Source organism: Schistocerca gregaria, chromosome 3 (genome assembly GCF_023897955.1).
Source record: "Schistocerca gregaria isolate iqSchGreg1 chromosome 3, iqSchGreg1.2, whole genome shotgun sequence".
NCBI lineage: Eukaryota > Metazoa > Arthropoda > Insecta > Orthoptera > Acrididae > Schistocerca > Schistocerca gregaria.
The window spans coordinates 359,428,653-359,451,961 of NC_064922.1; the positions used below are offsets into that span (position 1 = coordinate 359,428,653).

General features: G+C 39.6%; 1 protein-coding gene across 7 annotated transcripts in view; it reads right to left on the reverse strand.

Moving 5' to 3' along the window:
- LOC126354052 (anoctamin-7-like) overlaps positions 1 to 23,309 on the reverse strand; it is a 725,127-nt gene that overhangs the window by 135,622 nt on the left and 566,196 nt on the right. For all 7 annotated transcript variants that reach the window (XM_050003410.1, XM_050003407.1, XM_050003408.1 and 4 more), the window contains exons 4-5: positions 16,572 to 16,685; positions 14,785 to 14,921 (exon numbers count right to left, since the gene is read on the reverse strand). In XM_050003410.1, the coding sequence (XP_049859367.1) occupies positions 14,785 to 14,921; positions 16,572 to 16,685 (251 nt within the window). The remainder of the gene's footprint in view (positions 1 to 14,784; positions 14,922 to 16,571; positions 16,686 to 23,309) is intronic.

Consider the following 23,309-nt stretch of genomic DNA (forward strand, 5'->3'; position numbering starts at 1 on the left):
TCTGGCACAGACATGTAGCCTGTTCCCAAAGTAGATGACACAATGGCCTGCCTCACAGACAGTTCCTCTTTTTGGACTGTTGCACTGTAGTAGACATCCATTTAGCATCGTTAGTGCTCCAGCCATTTTCAGTGTCACTTCAAGCATTTCACCCACAGCATGCCATAACTAGAAAATTATTCAGATGACTTTCAGATCATAGGCAAGAATGCATAGTACTTAGCTAACAACGCCCCCCCCCCCCCTTCCCCACTGCTTAGTCATTCCAACAAATCAATCTCAAATGCAGTAAAGACAAGTACCACTTTTTTGTTCAACAAGTGGAATACTGGGGTCACATTTTTAGTGAGTAAGGCATTCATCTGTCCCACAGTATTCTGAGTTGGTGCAAACACACACAGTCCCCACCAACACAAGCCAGCTGAAATCAATATTGGGGCAGGTCAATTACAGCCATAAATTTATTTTGCATGCAGCAGCCATTGCAGAACCATTACACTAACTCCCATGCAAAAATGTTCTGGGGGTTGCAACAGGCCCTCCTCCAGCCCACCATCCAGCTCCTCATCTTGACAGCTGATGCATTGGTCTATGGGTTCGGGGTGCCTCTTTCACATGAGACTGACAGGGTGAAATGACCAGCTGCATTTGTGCCCAAGACTCTCTGTTGCGCACTGTAACATTGAATCAATAAAGAAGCCCTAGCAAACGTATTTGGTATAAAAAAGTTTCATGACAGTGTTCATGGACCACAAGCCCTCACTCTCTCTTTTCAGAATGTTGCAAAAGTATATATATAAAATAGAAAGAAACTTCCACATGGGAAAAATATATTAAAAACAAAGATTCCAAGACTTACCAAGCGGGAAAGTGCCGGTAGATAGGCACAATGAATAAAACACACAAACACACACACAGAATTTGAGCTTTCGCAACCGGCGTCTGCTTCGTCAGGAAAGAGGGAAGGAAAAGGAAAGATGAAAGGATGTGGGTTCAAGCAGACATATTTATAGGCCTTTAAATATGTCTGCTTGTGTGTGTGTGTGTGTGTGTGTGTGTGTGTGTGTGTGTGTGTGTGTGTGTGTGTGTGCGCGCGCGAGTGTACACCTGTCCTTTTTTTCCCCTAAGGAAGTCTTTCCGCTCCCGGGATTGGAATGACTCCTTACCCTCTCCCTTAAAACCCACATCCTTTCGTCTTTCCCTCTCCTTCCTGAAGAAGCAACCATCGGTTGCGAAAGCTAGTAATTCTGTGTGTGTGTTTGTGTGTTTTGTTCATGTGCCTGTCTGCCGGCACTTTCCCGCTTGGTAAGTCTTGGAATCTTTGTTTTTAATATATTTTTCCCATGTGGAAGTTTCTTTCTATTTTATATATTATAAAAAAAATATGCAGCCTTCTGTCTGTGGTTGGTACTGTTTCTTTCAAGTTATAACATTCAGTACCATTAAACAACCTAACAAGCTAATGCTGATCACCTCTTGTGTCTGGCTTTGATGCAGATCCCAAAGTCTGCTTCCAACTGATGTTGCTGCCAAGGTAATCATGGGCAACCTTCTACTGTACTGGATGCCAAGGTCATTGCACACCACACTGTTGAGAATCCAGTACTCCTTAAGGTACTTCACCAGCACAATGCAATTGGCTGCCAGACTGCAAGCATCTATAACACTTTGAGGTCTCATCTTACTGGTATCACCAGAATGAGCTCTCCACCCTCAATGATGTGCTCCTGCACTAGAGGGACAACAGCCACAGGGTCGTGATCCTGGACAGCCTTCAGCAGTGGGACCTGTGTCTGTTCCATGTCAGACACTGAGGCATTGTGCTCACTAAGTGTCTGGCATGCCAATGTGTCAACTGGCAGGGCTTGCATGTAGTTATCACCCAGGTTACCTCCTGCTCCACCTGCAAGAGCATGCAGACCACCCCTCCACATTATTTTTTCCTTGGTCAGACACTCCTGCCTCCTTGCCCTGGTTGCACCCAGATTTTGCAGTTCCCTTACTGGGCTACTCCCAGTTAGTTGCCATAGATGCTAACAGTGTTTTCCCTTATGTCTTATGCATGTCTACCACATCTGCAGGGCAAACCATTCAAATCCTCTTCTACATTTTTTCCAGCTGAATGGTTGCCAGAAACTATTATTAATGGTAACAGCTCTCAATTTGCTTCCACAGAATTATCCACTTACTGTCGAGAAAATGCCATAGAACTGACACATATTGTGCCCTTCTACCCTCCATATAATGGTCTAGCTGAACATTTTGTCTGTATATTTAAATTTCAGCTGTCTGAGCTCCACTGCCATCACCCTTTGGACGAGGCCTTTAAACTTATCACTGCACTTCCCAGGATGGTTCAACTCCAGCAGAAGCCCTCCACAACCGTCCCCATTGGTTGCAGTTATGTATCACCCATCCCACCAGTGCCCCACCCTCCTCTTGGCAGTCCAGCGGCTACCACCTCTCTCTCCAAGAAAGTATATGGACCCTTGTATTTATCAAAGACTGCCAGTATTTGTTTCCCAGAGTTGTTTCCAATCTTCTGAGCTGGGTCATGGTCGATGTGACGGCACAGTGTTTCAGTAAGCACATTAACCAATTGCGGTCTTCTTGTGGTTCCTTCTGGGTACATTAGTTGCTCATTACCCTTTGCTGCAGAGTCAGAGGTCCTCCGCAATGCCCATCTCAGATACTGCCAGCCTGTCTGCCATGACCAGCTCTCTGGAATGGCTGTCAGCTGCTCCACAAGCCACACTAGTACCAACACTGAAGGAGGTGGACCTCAACTACCTAGCAATTCCAGTCACAGCAGAGATGTTGAGAAGTGCTACCATCTCTCCTCCCCTTTGGGGTAGAGTGGAGCAATGGGAGGGGTGGGGCGAATGCTGTGCTGAGGACTTGTGCCTATTCAGCTAGGAACCAACACCCTGGGATATGCAGGCACAGACCTTGTAGGGAAGAGTTCTTCAGACAACATAGGAGGGATGGTTGCACTCTGCCCAGCCATCAGGCAGCAACTCAACTGCCACCAGAAGTCACTGGCCCCATGAGCTACTACTTCTCTATGGGCCCCAAGACCAAACGCAGCACCTGCAGTATCCTGGTACCCAGGCAGTATTAATGCCAGTGCCTGGGCTATCGTAGCTCACTCAAAGTGAGTTTCAAGGGCCAGGTGCTGACTACAAAAGTCCACTATCAGATCTCCCTCTGGAGCTGCCACTATGACAATGATACCATCCATGTTGAGCTTCACCTTCAGCAGCTGCCAGCTATTGACCTACTCACTAGCAGCCTCTTTGCCAAATAGATGTGGTCTCTAGCACCGTGACCAGGAACTGGATGTTGTGATATTTATCTGTTTTAATTGCATCTCTTTGGGACTAATAACTCTTGCTTTGTCAGTCTTTCTCATTGTAATTACATTTACAAGAAAGTGAATGTGTGGTGCATGTATTTTTATGAGACAATGTAGATTTATTTCTATGAATATGAGTTCTGCTTGCCTTTCTTCATTATGAGTCAACAACATGCTTATATATGCACCAACACTTCCATCACTTTGTTTGGCCTATGAGCCCTAAGAAACATGTAACCCATGAGACGAACATTTACATAGGATATATGTGGTTTTAGCCACATTTCCGACAAGTATTATATGAAAGCTTATTTGACAGAAAATAATTCTTGGCTCTTTTTAATGTGCAAATAAGGATGGCATATTACAATTTGGTGCTAACAGCTCTGAAATGCATGCAGGTGATGTGATTCTTGCTTATGGTTGCTGAGGGAAAGAAGAATGAGGAGTTAAAGTTTTCTGAGATTACAGAGGTATGGGAATATATAGTTAAGGAATATTTGCTGTGAATAGATGTGGCTAACACAGTGATGAGTGCAAAACAATTAACCCTGTACTTTGCCTGTAATATGGGTTGGTAGCTTCTATAGAATTTTTAAATGTCATGTTGCTTTTAGCTGTTTCTGCTTATATTTCAGTACTACAATTCTGCCATTTTCAAGTGTAAGCTTTTTGATATGAAGATTGATGTTGGGAACATACTACAATGTCTGCTCATCAACAACCCACATGTCAAAATCTTATGCTTGAAATCTGAACAAATGCTGAAAATGCAATAGTAAAATAATAACAGTACCAACTAAATCAACACATCATCATTTAATACATTAGTCCTATCTCGAAGGATTTACATTGTGCAGGTCAGAGCATAAAGAGAAACTGTGATATTTTGAAGTGATGATGCTGCCAGCAGAGAAAAATAAACTTAATTTCTATGAGAACAGCATCATTTACCATTGAAAAATTTATTAGTGAGAAATTTATTCATGTACTGCGTTTTCAACATTGTCCAAAATTTTCATAGTAATGTGCCATTAATCTTACTGTTTTGCTTAATTTGTAAACACATTCTCCACATCTCTCTCATCAGTTGTAACTCCAGTGGTTTTCTCTTGATAACACTATCTTTGGCAATCAATTAAGAAAGACCATTCCTTCATAATTAATCTTTTGCACTGTATCTTGCCATCCTTCGAAGGGAGTTCCAAAATGAAAGCAAAGAAAAAATAGTAACAACAATTGTATTGAATGAAAATTCACTTTATGGACACACAATGTCTGGCCATAACTTGTCTTCAGGAGATGAAACCTTAAGTACTGTCAACAGACACCTTTTTTCCTTCCTTCTTATTATTTTCCATATATTCCTTTCTTCACCAATTCTCTGGAGAACCACCTCATTCCTTACCTTATCAGTCCATCTAATTTTCAACAGTCTTCTGTACCATCACACCTCAAATGCTTCAATTCTCTTCTTTTCCAGTTTACCCATAGTCCATGTTTTACTACCATACAATGCTGCACTCCAAAGATACATTCTCAAAAACTCTTTCCTCAAATTAAGGCCAATGTTTGATACTAGTATACTTCTCTTGGCCAGGAAGCCCTTTTTCCCTGTGCTACCATGCTTTTTTATTTCCTCTTCGCTCCAATTTATTTTGCTGCCTAGGAAGCAGAGTTCCTTAATTTCATGTAAAAACAATCCTGATGTTAAGGTTTCACTGTTCTCATTTCTACTATCTCCCATTACTTTTATCTTTCTTCAGTTTACTCTCAATGCATATTCTGTACTCATCACACTGATCATTTCATTCAACAGATCCTGTGATACTTCTTCACTTTCACTGAGGATAGCAATGTCATCAGCATATCTTATCACCAATATTCTTGCACCTATATTTTTAATCCCACTCTTGAAACATGCCTTTATTTTGGGTCATTGATTCTTCAACATATCGATTGAACAGTAGGGGTGAAAGACCACATCCATGTCTTACACCCTTTTTAATTAAAGTATTTCACTGTATTTCATCCTCAGCCTTCAACTCTTACTGGCTTTTGTACATATTGTACATTACCTGCCATTCCTATTGTTCACTCCTATTTTTCTCAGAATTTCAAACATCTTGCCCCATTCTGCATTGTCAAACACTTTTACCAGGTTGTCAAATCCTATGAAAGCGTTTTGATTTTTCTTTTGTCTTGTTTTGATTAGTAGCCACAATGTCAGAACTACCTTCCCAGTGCCTTTACCTTTCCTAAAGCCAAATTGGTCATTATCCAGCAAATCCTCAATTTTCTTTTCTATCTTCTGCATATTATTCTTGTCAGCAACTTGAATGTATGAGCTGTTAAGGAGATTGCGCAGTAATCCTCACACTTGCCAACTCTTTCAATCTTTGGAATTGTGCGGACGGTGTTTTTCTGAAAGTCAGATGGTATATCGCCAGACTCATACATAGTACACACCAATGTGAATAGCCATTTTGTTGCCACTTTTCCAAATGAATTTAGAAGTTCTGATGGACTGTTACCTAACCCTTACTCAATCTTAAGTCTTCCAGAGCTTTTTTTAAATTCTGATTCTAATACTGGATTCCCCTCTCTTCTATACTGCCTCTTGTTTCTTCTTCTATCACATCACTGGACACATCTTTCCCCTCATAGAGGGCTTTGATATACTCTTTTCATTTATCAGTCCTCTCCTCTGCATTTAACAATGAAATTCTCATTGCACTCTTAATGTTACCATCCTTGCTTTTAATTTCCTCGAAGGTTGTGGCAGCTTTTTGATATGCTGAGTCAGTCCTCCTGACAATTTCTTTTTTGATTTCTTCACATTTTTCACACAGCCAGTCCACCTTAGTTTTCATCCATTTTCTATTTACAGTGTTTAATTCATAAGTGACTTGTATTTCAGTATTCCTGAATTTCCTTGAATATTTTTGTATTTCTTTCCTTCATCAATCACTTTCAGTATTTCTTCTGTTACTTGTGGTTTATTCATAGTTACCTTCTTTATACCCATGGTTTTCTTACCAACATCTTTGATTTCCCTCCTTGAGAAGTCCATTGCTCTTCAACTGAACTGCCTACTGAGCTATTCCTTATAGCAGTATCTATAGTCTCAGAGATCTTAAAGCGTACCTCTTCATGCCTTAGTACTTCCACATTCCGTTTCCTCAAGCACTGATTGATCCTGACTAGTATTTTGAACTTCAGCCTGCTCTTTGTCACTACTAAATTTTTATCTCAGTTTATATCTGCTCCTGGGCATGCCTTATGATCTAGTATCTGATTTCAGACTCTCTGCCTGTTCGTGATGTAAACTAACTGCAATCTCTCTGGGTCACCTGGCATTTTTGAAGTATACCACCTCCTCTTGTGACATGCATAAGAAAGTAGGAAAAAATTATTTTAGCTTCTGGAACTGTCAGTTCCTTCTTCATGTAGGAAAGAGGAAGGTTAAAAAGGAGAGGCAGGTCATCCTTTCCCTGAGTTGAAAGGGACTCAGCTATTGTGAGCATGAGAGGAGATAAAGGAGAGGCATCAGAGATTGAAGTAGGTTGTAATGGTAAACCGGTAAGCACTGTGTCTGTAAACAGGCTCAAACAGCTCTAGGCTGCAGTAGTTACGGAGAGATGAAGATACTTGCACACGGCAGACCTACAAAGAGGGCTGTATCAAACAATTATTCAGACTGAAAACACCAGGATTAGCAGCAGCAGTCCACAGCAGAGAACTAGTGATACTTTTGAAACTCAGTTGCTTCTTCAGGGAGCCTTGAGGAAGCAAGAAGGTAAGGATGGAGTATGAGACAGATGAATGGGAAGTGAAATGAATTGTGCATTTTCTGGGAGGAAAGCGGGGAAGGAGATGGGAGAAACCAAAGATAGACAGACAGGGGAAACATGAAGATAAAAATAACAGCACAGAAAATAATTCAGTAAATAAATAAATAAATATATGTGTGGATACAGAAAACATGTCTGCCTTGAAGACAAACAGCACCCAGTTAATGAGTGTGCTCTACAGTTTGACTCTCAAGGACCTGAGTGCCAGCTACACCACACAAGCCAATTGGATACTTTCACCGGGTACTAGCTTTCCTATGCACCAGAATCTGAACTGGCTCTGAAACTTATTCCCACATCCTATGCTCCTAATCTCTGTAAATGCATGCCTGTTCTTCCCTTTATGTTTTTCTCATTTTTTGTGTTATTGGTTTATTTATTTTCTTTTCAGCTTTCCCTAATGTTCTTTTCTGCTTTTCTCCTAATCCTTGATTGCACTATTTTTGCACTTCACATTTCTCTTCCTCATATTTCATCCATTTCTTTTACTCAGTCCTCCTATCTTTTTGCCTAGAGATGGCACACTGCTCAGCAACGTACGGTTTTTGACCACCTACTCTTTCTGATGCCTGTCTCTTAAGCTGAGCATCCCTCCATCTTCACAACAGGTTGGTTCCCTCAACCTAGAGTCTTAGTAACCTGTACTACTTCCTAACATTACCAGGCTACCACTCTTTCCTCCTAGAATTTTTACCCTCCACAATTCCCTCCATCACAAATAGATAAATCTCTGATGCTTCAGGATATATCCTACCAATCAATTTATTAAATTCAGGTTGTGCCACAAAATTCCTTGTTCCCAATTTGGTTCAACATCTTTTCATTAATTATCCAATCTACCAATTTAATCTTCAATATTCTTCTTTAGCACCACATGTTAAAACTTTTTTTTTTGTATTTCAACATAATGGTCTCAAGGAGTGTGACTGAATGAAATTTGATGCCACAGCTACAGTCGTCAAAAGCCACAGCTACAGTCATCAAAAGCCACAGCTACTAACAATGAAATTTTTAAAAGGTAACATAATTAGTTTGGTCAAACAAGTCATCATTTTCAAATGTAGCCACAAACCTGGACAACTGCATTAATAATTGCAACCACATTTCTTTCAAATATTATGAAAAATGCACTAAAACCAGTAAACTGAAGCAAAGGCAGCAGAAACGGGTCACAAGTAGAAGTAGATGTAGAAGTAAAATTAGTAAACTACTTATGAGCATTGATGAATTAGAGTCATCTAACCCATTTGATGTAATCTGCCTCTCTGAACATCAAGTGACCACTGGTATAGATATGTTAAACCTTACACAATTTAAGTTAGCCTCCTACTTCTGTAGACAAAAGATACTGAAATCAGTTACATTCTAATTCAATTTAATTTCTACCATAAATTTCCCAACTAGGGTATAGAAATGTTCTAAGACTGCCATTGATAATATATTTATAGACAATTATAGGCAACTAAGCCACATTACAAAACCAGTAGTAAATGGGCTATCTGACAATGACATGCAACACCTAACATTAAATTTTGAAAATTGTGAGGGTAAACCATTATCAGAACTGAGTACAGAAGGCCAATAAAACAGTCAAAAACTGAGAATTTTAGGAGATTGCTCAAAGGAATTAATTGGGTGGATGTTTACAGCATCCAAGACACAAATGAAAAATACAAAACATTCATTAATAAAGTTAGCACCTTATTTGAAAATTGTTTTCCCTTGAAGGTAACTCAAATTAAGCAGAAGTCTAATAAGGAACCATTGATCACACAAGGGATAAAGATATCATGCGAGACAAAAAAGAAACTATCTGATTCGTAAGTATACCTTTGATCCTAGCATTATAGCTCATTACAAAAATTACTGCCAAATATTGAAGAAGGTTATCCAGAAATCTAAACACCTGCATTATGAGAAGAAGATAAATACATCCAGCAATAAAATAAAAACAATATGGGATATAGTTAATTCAGAGACAGGTAGGACCAGAAATGAGGAGGAACAAATAGCTCTAAAAATAAATGAAACCCTGGTAACAAACACATGTGTTACAAACCATTTAAACAAATATTTTGTCTCTGTTACTGATGGGGCTGTCAGGTTCAGTAAATAATGCAAGGGAATATCTAAGACCAGTGCACAGAAACAATCTCAGTAAAATGGAATTGACACTCACTTCACCCAAAGAAATACAATTGATCATAAAGACCTTGAAATCAAAGCATTATAGGGGTTAATATAATATATCAACAAAGTTAATAAAAGAGTGTTCATGTGGGCTTAGTGATATCTTAAGTTATTTGTGTAATCAATCACTTGTCACAGGAACATTCCCAGACTGGCTTAAATATGCTGAAGTTATACCTCTCCACAAGAAAGGGGACAAAGAAATGAGGTCGAATTACCAACTGATCTCACTTTTGCCAGCTTTTTAAAAAATCTTTGAAAAGGTTATGTTCAAGTGTCTACTCAAGCACCTTAGTGAAAATAACATACTGTCAAAGTCACAGTTTGCATTTCTTAAGGGTTCTGATATTGAGTAAGCTATTTACACTTACAGCGAAAATGTTGCTAATTCATTGGACAACAAATTAGAGGCAACTGGCATATTCTGTGACCTGTCAAAGGCGTTTGATTGTGTGAATCGCAGCATTTTTTAAGTAAATTAAAATATTATGGTGTCACTGGTAGTGCTGCAAAGTGGTTTCAATCATATCTTACTAATAGAAAACAAATGGTGTCATTACATAACACTTCAGCATCAGGCAATCAGACATCATCTGACTGGGAAGAAATTATATGTGGTGTTCCCCAAGGTTACATACTAGATCCACTACCGTTTCTTGTGTATATTAATGACCTGTCATCTGTTATATTACCAGGTGCCAAGTTTGTCTTATTTGCAGATGACACAAACATTGCAACAAATAGTAAATCAAATATAAATTTAGAAAAAGGCAGCTAATCAAATTTTTACCAACATTAATAAGTGGTTCATAGACAATTCACTGTCATTAAACTTTGAAAAGACTCACTATATGCAGTTCAGAACTTTCAAGAGATTTCCTTCTGGTGTATGTATAAAATATGACGACATGAAAATAAGAGAAGTTGAGGTTTGTAAAATTCTTGGGATTACAACTTGATAATAAATTCAGTTGGGAGCAACATACTAACAAACTGCTAAAGCACCTAAACAAGTCTGTGTTTGCAATGCGAATGATATCAGACATAGGAGATATAAATATAAGGAAACTGGCATATTTTGCTTATTTTCACTCCATTATGTCATATGGTATCATATTTTGGGGTAACTTTACCAACAGAGAAAATTTTTTTGTGTACCCAAACGTATAATAAGAGTAATGAGTAGTGTAAATCCAATATGATCATGTTGAAACCTATTCAAAGAACTGGGCATATTAACCACAGCTTCTCAGTATATTTATTCCTTAATGAAGTTTGTTTTAAATAATACATCTCTTTTTCCAACTAACTGCTTAGTACACAGTACCAATACTAAGAATAAGAACAATATACATAAAGATTTAAAATCACTCAGTCTTGACCAGAAAGGAGGCCAGTATTCAGCAACACACATTGTCAATAAGTTCCAGCAACTATTAAGAGTTTAGTTTCAGACAAGGCACAATTTAAACACAATTTAAAAGCATTTTTGGTGGCCAACTCCTCCTATTCCATCCATGAGTTTCTCAGCAAGTGTGGTAGACCATTTTAATGAAAATTTATTATACTTTAATTTTTGACAATACTTTGTTGTAATAGCCAAGAAACTAGCAACTGTCTGAATGATGGATATAATGAAAGCAGATTTAAGTATTAAACCTGTAAATATTAGAAGAATTTAATTCATGTATATAATTCTACTGTTTATTGACTGAGGATCATTAAAATTAATGAAACTCAAGTTTTTCTAATTACACTTTTGTAATGTGTTTATCTGACATGTTCCATACCCAGGAGGATTCCCTCTTTTATGGGTCTACGGAATGAATAATTAATCTAATGGCATGACAGTTTTTGGTTCATCAGCGCTTTCACACCTTAATGCAGTGCATCCCAATGCAGTTCTCCTCGTTATAGTGTGGAATGACTGATCAACCAAAAAATTGTCATGACAACTTGTGACCCATTTTAGGTGCTTTTGCTTTAGTATACTGGTTTTAGAGTATTTTTTGTAATATTTGAAAGAAGTTTAGTTGCAATTATTGCTGCACTTGTCCAGGTTTGTGATTACATTTGAAAATGTTGACTCAGTGCATCAAAATTAGTTACATAATCTTTTAAAAATTTCACTGTATAGTGACTGTGGTTTGAGGAACAAATGAACATTTGTGGTGTTAAACATTATAAAAGTTTATATTCTCTGAACTGTTTACTACCTACAGATCACTAAGGTTCAAGGCTACACTCCAGAAGAATGACAAAAAAGAAAACAGAAAAAAAACCTCCTACAGAATTAGAATGCCATCAGCAAACCTGCAAGTTTATTTCTTTTTTCTGATAACTGTAGTATGTTTCCTAAAAGTTGTAAATAACTTTCCACTCTCTGTATTTCATTCCCCCCTGCCTTCAGAATTTCAAAGAGTAAGTCAGTTGACATTATCAAAGGCCTTCCTAAATCTAAAAATGCTATAGGTGTCCCTTCAACCTTTTTTCAATGGTAACTGGTGGGGTCAGTCTTGCCTCTCATGTTGCTTAATTTCTCCAGAAACTAAACTGATCTTCCCTGAGGTCACCCTTTATCAGTTTTTCTATCTTTCTGCAACTAGTTTCTGTCAATATTTGCAAATATGGTTTATTAAGCTGATAGTTTGGTAATATTCACATATTTCTTCTTGAAGTCAGAGAATTTTCATCTCGTGTACACTGAGATGACAAAAGTATGGGATACCTCCCAATATTTTATTGGACCTCCTTTTGTCTGGCATAGTGCAGCACATGAACATGTCATAGACTCAACAAGTCATTGGAAGTCTCCTGCAGAAATAATGACCATGTTGCTGCTATAGACATCCACAATTGTGAAAGTGCTGTCGGTGCAAGATTTTGAGCATGAACCGGCCACTTCATATGTCCCACTAATGTTAATTTGGATTCATGTTGGGAGATACGGGTGGCCAAATCATTTGCTCAAATTGTCCACAATGTTCTTCATACCAGTTGCGAACAACTGGGGCCCTATGACATGACGCATTGTCATCCATAAAAATTCCATCATCGTTTGGGAACATGAAGTCCACGATCGGTTCAGTTGGACCAGACAACCCTGTCCATTCAATTTAAACACAGTCCACACCATTATCGAGCCACCACTAGCTTGCGCAGTGCCTCATGGACGACTTGTGTCCAGGCCTTCGAGTCTGCACCACTCTCAAACCCTACCATCAGCTCTTGCCAACTGAAACCCAGACACATTTACCCTGGTCACGAGACCAGGATCGGTGCTACAGGCAATGTTTTGCCCTTTTTTTTAACAACGGCATTCACGTCAGTCATCTGTTGCCATAGCCAATTAACATCAAATTTTGTAGCAAGTGAATAACTTCAATTACTTGGGAAGTGTAATAATGGATGATATGTATTGCACAACAGAAATTAGGAAAAGAATTGCAATGCCAAAAGAAGGATTCAAGAGGAAATAGGAATTACTTTGTGGATCACTAAACAAAGATCTGAGGAAAAGACTTGCCAAAGGTTACATCTGGAGCATTGCATTATATGGCGCAAAAACCTGGACATTGAGGAAGGAAGATGAAAGAAAATTGGAGGCACTAGAGATGTGGATATGGAGAAGAATGGAAAAATTGAAATGGGAAGACTGAGAAAGCAATGAAAAAGTATTAAGGAGAGTTGAAGAAGAAAGAAATACGGTGATAGTCATCAGAAAGAGAAAACTGAACTGGATTGGATATTGTTTGAGAAGGGACTGTTTATTGAGGGTAGGAATAGAAGGAATGGTGAGGGAAAAAGGGGAAGAGGAAAAAGAAGATATCAAATGCTGGACAATATCAAAGGAGGCAAATATTCAGAAATGAAAAGACTGGCTATGGACAGACAAAAGTGGAAGAGGCTTTACCCATGACAAGACCTGCTATAAGACAGAATACCATACTACTGATAGACTGTCCGAACAGATATGTTTGTCGAACATCCCACATTGATCTGTGGGGTTACTTGATGCAGTGATGATTGTCTGTTAGCACTGACAACTCTATGCAAATGCCGCTGCTCTCGGTTATTAAGTGACAGCCATCATGGTTGATGGTGAGAGGTAATGCATGAAATTTGGTATTCTTGGCATGCACCTGGCACATTGATCTTGAAATATTGAATTCCCTGATGATTTCCGATATGTAATGTCCCATGCATCTAGCTCCAACTACCATTCCACATTCAAAGTCTGTTAATTCCCATCATGGGCCATAAACACATCACAAACTTTTTACATGAATTACCCAAGTACAAATCACAGCACCACCAATGGACTGCCCTTCTATACCCTGTATATCCAATTCTGCCATCAGCTACATTTGTGCATTTCTTTGCACTATTACTTTTGTCACCTCAGTGTATCTTGCATGCCAGGTGCAATAGTTTTGTACTATTGGTCTTCCCAAGGATGTCCCATCTCATCTTTATTTATTACCTGTTCCCTTTCTATAATATTGCCTTCAAATTCATTTTTATTGTATAACCCCTCTATACATTCCTTCCATCTTCAAGCTTTTCCTCTTTTGCTTAGCACTGTCTTGCCATATGACCTCTTTATGTTCATAAAAGTGCTTCTCTCCTTCAAAATTAATATCTCTCTAATTCTCCTGTAGGTGGTATCTACCTTTTCTCTTCTAATACAACCTTCTAGGGCCTTGTATTTTACGTCCAGCCACTCTAAGCATACCTGCTTAGCTATTTTGTACTTTGTGTCAATCTCATGTTTAGACATCTGTATTCCCTTTTACTCTATTTACTGGGTTTTGTATTTTCTCTTTTGTCAATTAAATTCAATTTCTCGTGAGGTATCCAAGTTATGTTGCTATGCCTCATCCTTTTACATGTGTGATCCTCCACTACTTTCACTACTTTATCCTCAAAACTATTCCATTTTCTATTGTGATCATTTCCTCCATTTCAGGCAGTTGGTGCCTCATGGTTTCTTTGAAACTTTCAACAACCATGTGTTCTTTCAATTTATTAAGGTCTCATCTCTTTGCCATTCTTTTAATTTACAGGTCATAACCAATAAATTATTAGCTGATTCTACATTTGCCCCTGGAAATAAATTGCAGTTTACAACGTTTTCAAAATCTGTCATATTACAGTCAAACCCCTATAGAATTTTCATATAAACAGAGTATCAATTATTAGGAAATGGCAACATCATCTTCATCTGGCAATACTCAAAAAATCAGCACTCACAAATGCATTCATCTGTGTCTGCCCTACCTTGCATGCAGTAAAGAAAGATGAAAAACTGCAACCAACCAATAACAAGTAGAGAAAAAAATTGTGACGACATCAATTTATGTGGAAATTGTATGTATTAATTACCTGTCTATTTTAGACTTGCGAAATGGACAAGTATAGTAATCAAGAGGTTTGTTGGGAACATCTTCATACATAATATTTGGCAGCCGGAGAGCTTTGAGTATCTGTTCAGACCAGTTAATTGAAGGATTTGGATGAGCCTGCAAAAATAAAGGTTGATATGAATACTCAACATAAAACAGTTTTGTACATGGAATTTTAAAATGTAAACAATTTTCATGTACTTGAATACTTTTTATTTTCATGTGGAATATATCATTATAGCTGAATATAAGTAGCAATGGAAACAAAGTTTACAGTATATAATACACGGAAATATGATTTCATCACTTCTGCTTTATGTCAAGGCATAGCTATTATCTCTCACTGGAAATCAAAGGAGGTTCTGATCCTTTAGTACACGATATCTATCAAGTTACCAAGTTGTTTCATGGAATGTAAAGCACCATATACTGTCTTTTACGCTTTTGCCTTCTGTCTCTTGTGTGCAAAGTGACATCAGGTCTCAAGAAGTGCTCATGTGTCAAATTTTAGATAAATGAAAGAACCTGCTAGTACTGTCATGAGTGGAATTACAGTGATGAAATCCCAGTCAAAAATTTAGCACTTACTGTGGTAATGTCTGTTGGAATAACACACTAAGAGCATGATGCATTCTGCTTATGGTAACTGGCAAAATATTCTAAACTCTTCTTCATTTAATGTTCAGCAGCAATGAAGAAAGATCAAGATCTGACTATGGGAAGGAGTGAATGCAATTTATAACAAAATTAAAAAATTAAATAGTATGGCAAGACTGAAAAGTTTGCAGAAAAAATACTTTTAGCTATAAAACTATCAGGTCAATGGACGCGTCCGATTCCAGTCGTCTGCTTTGACGCAACTTGGGTGTTGTGACACGTGACGTCATAACAGCACGGAGTTTATGAGTTGTGTTTGCAGATGTTGCCTTGTTGTATTTGATTGTTCCCTCTAAAGGTGTGTGTGTGTGTGTGTGTGTGTGTGTGTGTGTGTGTGTGTGTGTGTGTGTGTGTGTGTGTGTGTGTGTGTGTGTGTGTGTGTGTGAGGGGGGGGCGGGGGGTAAACTAGTTTGCTGTGCAGGAATTTCTTGGTGGTAAGTTCTTTTTTTTGTCCATTTTCTCGAGTTGTTATGTTTTGTGTATTTGCGGTGTATCAAATGTGTTTTAATTTATGTAGGGATATTTGATTTTTAGATTTTTGAGGTGTGGTTTTGGTTTTCTTTTTGTAGTTATAGGTGTTGGTTTTTTGGTATCAATAGTTGTGGTTGACTCCTGTCGGACAAGGGAAATAGCAGATTCCAATTTTCGTTGTTTTATTTGTAAGTATTGGTTGGTGTCGGTGTATTGTCAGCTGTGGTTGACCTATATAGGACAAGGGGAGTGTTAGATTCCTGGTGTTGCGGAATGCTGTAATTTTTTGTGTCTTATGTGTTTTGGGGTCGTTGTGTGTGTCTTTTCACTGTTATATTTAGCTTGTACCCACCCTAAAACACCCAATTTCCCGCAGTTGTCCTGTTAGTTTGATAGTATTTTTGGTGAGATATGTTACTGTCTTATTTGGAAGTATTTTCGTGTTTGTTGCCGTGTGTATGTAGTGGCGCCATATTGGAGACGCTTAGAATACCCATTTCCGCCATATTGATGACGTCGTTGGTCAAAGCAGACAAGTGGAATCGGCCACTTCTGTAATGTCAAACTATGTTCTTGGATTAGACAATACCGTAATGCTATAATGACATATTTTTAAAATGATCTGTTGCGTTCACAAACCTGTAATGGTGCTCTCATATTCAGTTCTTCTGCATAGTGGCATAGTACAGACCACGTGGCATGGAGCTTAATGAAACAAAGTGTTTTGCGGCTTGTTTGCGTCTCCACCAACTCCTAAAAAGAGTGATAATGTTCACATCAGGCCGAAAAATGGTTTTCTTTAACAAGAAATCTTAAAACCGGAATAGTTTGGTTACAGTACACCAATAGATATGTGAAAGAAAGTAATATTTTACTCCACAGGTAGAACAGTTGCTTTAAAATCACAAAAAAGTGCGAGCACGTCATTTCGGAATAAGATAATTTATAGGCTGAAGCTAAGGAGTGATATTGTTACGAAGCAATTGATTTTCTATTCGAGAATATTTATTTGTATCTAAGTAACAAAAACTGAATGATAAAGATCATAATATAAGTTTCTCGATATTGTTTCGGTATTTACACTGCATAATCAAAAGGCATAAAAATTAAATGCTTATTTGTTGTTAAAAGCTCTCTAGAAATATGTATCATTTCTTATGAATGCATAACAAAACGTTTCACACACATTGTTCGGCAATCGTGAGAAAACTACAAGCTTCCTGCCAAACTCTGACTTTTGTCTACGGCTCCTCTGAGGGCGGTGAACTAAATAACTCGCATTGCAACAAATACGAGAATTAGTTGTCCCTTCAAAAAAGAAATAGAATATAACGTTTTAAACTGTTACCCTCTTATATTAAAGCATTCAGTGGTATAAACGAGTAATACTGTGAATGTCAGTACCATTCCCACATTGCGTAATGACAAACTCAGCAGCTGCCCCCCGTCTCAGTGACGTAGGTGCTTGTTTCAAACACCAACACGGCAGAGATATGGTGAAATGAAATGAGCATTTGGCATCATTGGCCGGGCGGTCCTTTCGGGGTGGGTTGGAGGCAGGTCCGGCCGCGTTGGTGCAGGTCTTATTACATTCTACCTGCGCGCCGGATGGGGATGAAATAATGAGGACAACACAACAGCCAGTCCCTGAACTGAAAAAATCCCCGAGCCGACCGGAGATCGAACCCGGGCGCGTAGGACGGCAATCGTCACGCTGACCACTCAGCTATCGGGGCGGTATGTAATTATGACGAGCAACTAAGATGAGGGCGGTGCGACTGGTTTCCAGCTGAAATCGGCCGATTAAATATGGCGCGAACGTAAACATTAAGCTATGATAAAGATTGATCGGTTACCACAACCTTTTTTTGGAATTTAAATTCCTGACTTTTCAAACTCCCAACCACATAATTACCTTTCATCGTAAGCTAATCTTCGATTTCTGCCGAATGCTAGTTACCATACTCAAAATAAATGGCAATATGCTATGGTCTAAGGCCTAAGCAGTTGGGCCGCCTCTGGCTAGTACGCTGCCGTTGGTCAACATCGCGTGACGTCTACGGGGCGACAGGGGAGCCATGGACTTCTCCGTAGCACAATGCCTGGTTCAGAACAACGAAGTGACGGACGGCGAAGCACAGTTGAGCATAGAAGGGGGGGGCGATGATGTCGGTTTGCCCGTGTGTGCAATGTGTGGTACTGAGTTCGCTTAACAGGACCGTCACAGCCTTGTGGCTCGACAAACGCACTCCCATGTGTAAAATGATACCGTGTTCCTATTATTAGTATACCTCAACAAAAGCAGCAGAAAGAATACTGTTTCTGTAAAAATCAAAATGAATTACGTTCAGTTGTATTCGATATATAAGTGGCGTTAACATGGATCCGGATCGTTCACGTTAATACTGTGGCTAACAACATTAAAATAACAAAAATTGCTTGAGAACTTAACAATCAATGCGGTGTGTATGCTGAGTGTCATACTTGTGCGGAGGAGTATTCCTTAAAAACAAGATGAGATTTATTGTGCCACTGCAGTACACTCCATTAAGTCAATGATACGAAATACAAACACAAAAATGAAGACAAATTACAGAAAATGCCACTTACTTCAACATCACTTTCTTCCTTGACACTGCCGTTATCTCAGCTCTGGTCCATGGCCGAGCCACAGGAATTGTCAAGAATGTGATTATATTTTGTACATTACTCTACACACACACACACACACACACACACACACACACACACACACACACTTCCCTTTTCCACACTTCTTTAAGAACCGTTTCCGTGCGGCGTACTACATTTCTCCGTTTCTCTTGCGTTATTGGTGCCACTGCTTCTCCTAACAGTCTTTTAATTTCTGCCACAGTGAAGCCTTTGTTATTTGTTGCCACGTAACTTATTTACTGTTTCCATGAGCTCCGCCTTACATAAATCGCCCTGAATTTTAACGTCGTGGCGTTGCAACCATTCAACAATGTCGGCTTTTTTCGTTTCCATAGTTGGAGCTTTATCTCTAATAAGTTTTCCAGTAATTGCCCCTTGAATCACTTCAGGAAACTATTGTGGTTCATTATCTCGTGGTAGTCATTTGTTTTCCTCGATCTGTAAACGAAAAGACAGTTAGGTACGAAACCAGATACGTTCCAGCTTGCAAGACAGTAATTCTTGCGCCTTTTTCTGTTGGAACAGCAGAACTTCCACATGTGCTATCATCTGTCCAATCTTTTCTGAGAGAGAGAGAGGTTTTATCGAGCCACACGATGTCTTCGAACGGCACTTTGACTGTAGTTTTAAAAAATGATAACTCCGCGCTACAGTGTCACCTCTCTCCATTATAATTTTCCGGCTATTAACTTTTATTGTGAAAATCGAGGGCTGACAACCGTTAACAACGACGCTTTGCTGCCATTTAATAACTCTGCCTCACAAAGAGTAATGGACAGATTTTTAATGACTGAATGCTCTTTTCTCTCGTAATATCCATACATGTGGCGACGAACAGCATCTCGTTGAAAACAAACCAAGTTTGTTACATGTGGTTCCGTCTTTTTGTTACCGGGTGTCCACAGTTTGAATGAACCAAGCTGTTCCCCTTCTGCACAGTATTTCTCCTTACAAAGTTTGTCGACAGTATTTTTGTGTATCTTCAAGACGTCTGCAGTTATTTCTATTACTTTCGTTAGAGTTGCACCATTGTCTCTCTCTTTCCCGAAGTATTATTGCACCGAGCACACAAACTCACGTGTCTGGCCACCCAAAATAGAGCATGCCTACATCGCTGAATTTTCCGTTAGCAGCTACACTCTTTTTCACACTTAACTATACGCTTCAAACATCCTGTAGCGCAAAATAAACTTGCTGCAAAGACAAAGCAATCACACACGGAAACAAACCGCAACTGCCGCCAGCGTCGTCTACAACTGGCTACAGTAGCCGCTACCTGCAGTACCAGTGAGATTTGACAACGATGAACGGAACAGAAAGCGTGGCCGACTGCGTTGTATGATTGCTGTGTTAGCAGTCATGTGAGCAACTATACCCTCAGAATAACGCAGTGACGTCTAGCTGCTCACAGGGCCTTACTGGTGCCATTATGGCCTATTCAGACGGAATTTATTTTTTCTAAGAAGCGAACATGGACTAATGGTTTGGTAATCTTACGCCTTGACTAACCGATCTCGCTCTGCTAGACATACTGAATGACGGGTACCCCAAGCTACTGCATGAAAATACGAGAATTTTAACATTGTTAACTCTGGACCTTGTATTAACAAATGTTTGTTTTTAGACAATCTTTCGTTTTTTGATAGCATTGAAAATACAATTTTTCTTTATCTACTGCAATAGCGTCTTTTTTTTTTTTTTTAAAAAAAAAAGGAGGGACTGTCCAACAAAAATGTGGAACATGTGTCTATTTCCAACATAAACTTGCAAAACTTGATCAACAACGGTGACCCATATGTCAGACCCTCCCCCTCTTAAAAACAAACGTAATATCTCATTTTTTAGAGTCCCGTGTATCATCCTCAGGGATAAAAAGTGCTGAGCACACCCTTAAATTACGAGCATTATTTTATCCACTCTTTTGCATCGAAATACCCATCTCTGCTGAACAATAACGTTTTTTGGGGAACTATGACATAACATTGAGTTTTTTAGGCAATGAGCAACGGCACAATTAGCCCGGTCTTATTTATTTCGGTTCAGCATTGAATAGAAAGCTACACAAATCACAGCACTTCCAGCACGCAAAACCAGTGCAATTTAGAGATAGCAACTGGCGAGCATGGTCAGTTTGCTGCTATGCTGTCACAGCAGACAGGCTCTGGTTAACAAAGTTTACATGGGATGATGGAACAGCACACCCCCCCCCCCCCTTCCGATTAAGCACCCACTCATTGAAATCTCTGTAGATGCCTCTGCTTCCTGTCTCATAGATTTAATGTTTTCCCAAGTTGTTATAAAGGCATCATGACATATGCTTGTCGAACATGGGTAAAGATTTATTTCTGATACTATGAATATGACCTCGGCTGGAAATAATGTCATACCTATTGCACGGAAACTTGTCAAATGGGTGCATTATATAGATATAGTTCAAAATGAATAATTATAGTAAGTGATGTGAGTAGTAGGGCAACAAGGACGCCACACCACATTGCATTGTAAGATACCGGCTGTAGATGTGGCAATGTCACAGAGACATGGTGGGAAGTTCAAATTTTGGCATGAAAATGGATCAATTGGGCTACCTCCACTAACTGAACCTCTCCTCTTCCTTCCCCCATCTGGAAATTGATGGGAAAAGGACTCAGTATTAATTGGGCTGCCGGATAGGACAGTATTTTGTATGCATTGTTTATTTAAACAATATGAATTGTAACAGACAGTAACTCCATACAGTGTCTTCACCATGAGGTCTGTAATCCAACTGACCTAGTTCACACCACCACCACCACCACCACCACCACCACCGGGCACTGTCGTCCCTCCCCCTCCCCTCCTATGATGCAATTCAAGATATCGGTCTGGGGGAAAATGGTGGGAAAATTACTCAGTCTGTGTCTAACTATTGGACTAGGACGATGGACGTAATTCTTTACTGTGTTCAGTGGACGAGATGTCTGTGCTCGAGATGGAGTATAAGAGGTACATTAGCTGTAACCATGCGTCTGAGGACTGTGTTGATATTTGATGAAGATGAATACATTCCATGAAATAATGAAGTTGCAGCAGGATGGGGCTAAGTTACACTTCGCAACTCAGGCTGATAAATGCATATGCTGTAACTGTAAATCATTCGGTGAAAGTAAAGTCAGTCTTCTGAAACGCAAGAGGCAAGATGTTAACTCCAGTGTGTTTGTGTGCTCCACTGGAAGAGAAGCCATGTGCCAGCTTACAGCACGACGATGTGGTAGCTGCAGGAGCTGCCTTGTACTACCTGTCGCATTGGAAGTACCTCTAGCCTTCCTCCTCCTTTCCTCTCCCCGTGCACGTATATCCTTTGTTGTTGAACACGAACTGTTTCAGGCAATTATACATCTGGTGTTGCGTGCTGCGGAATACTGTCACACACATAACTTTGATGTCACAGGATCTAAACGAATCACTGGCGCGCTCAGACAGACAGACACGCGCGCGCACACACACACACACACACACGCACACGCACACGCACACGCACACGCACACGCACACGCACACGCACACGCACACGCACACGCACACGCACACGCACACGCACACGCACACGCACACGCACACGCACACGCACACGCACACGCACACAGTGGTAGTGGTAGTGGTTAGTGGTTAGTGTTTAACGTCCCATCGACAACGAGGTCATTAGAGACGGAGCGCAAGCTCGGGTTAGGGAAGGATTGGGAAGGAAATCGGCCGTGCCCTTTCAAAGGAACCATCCCGGCATTTGCCTGAAACGATTTAGGGAAATCACGGAAAACCTAAATCAGGAAGTTTTATTACGAGGAATGAACTTGAACAAAGACTCTAGAAAGGTTTCAACACACTCGTGAAAGCATCCCTGAGATACTTCGCGTGCTTTTGTGGGAAATACGCTTGTCTTCGAGCACAGACTGCTTCAAGAGTTGCTAAACTCAATTGAATGTGTCTCTAAATGCACTTTCAAGAAGATCTGAACCATTGTTATGACTGGACATAATTTTCCACATCAAATCCATACCTTCCTATGAGTGGACAGTCATTTTCTTTGCACAGGTTGGAATACACAAACTTTTTAAGCCTGTCGATCACTGCGAATCTATCACACATACCCTACTAAGAATAATAGTTTGCCAGTAACTGAATTCTGGTGACACCAAACAATATTGAGTGAAAATCCGTCGTGGACGGATATGTCTTTCTCGTGAGTGGTACCAGTATGTCTTAGTAAGAGAGACATAATCGTCTTAAAAGCCACCAGGTGTTAACCACACTATCACAACGATTGTGATCGGTCTTTGTTGCACCTGCACATGAAGTATGGCTAACGATATCAATGTTGAAAACTAAAGAGGCGTTATAAATCGCGGTATGGTATTGCTTACGAATGAAGTGGTTTTCCATACTAATACCAAGACATTGAATATAGACTGTGGTCGTGGGGTGTGTATTAACAGATCGAATGCGCGGGATGCACGTCATCCACGGTATAAGCTCGTAATAAAATCACCGAATTTAGAAAGTGATTTGGCTAAGGAATGTGGTATGGAGCCAGTATTTGCAACTCCCTTATGCCAACACTAGATGTTTCTCCAGTACTTTTAACACTTTCTATCCTGAGGCAATGTGACTGGTGTGCTATGCGACGAAACACTTAAAAAACATGCAATGCTGGAATGAGGTCGCAAG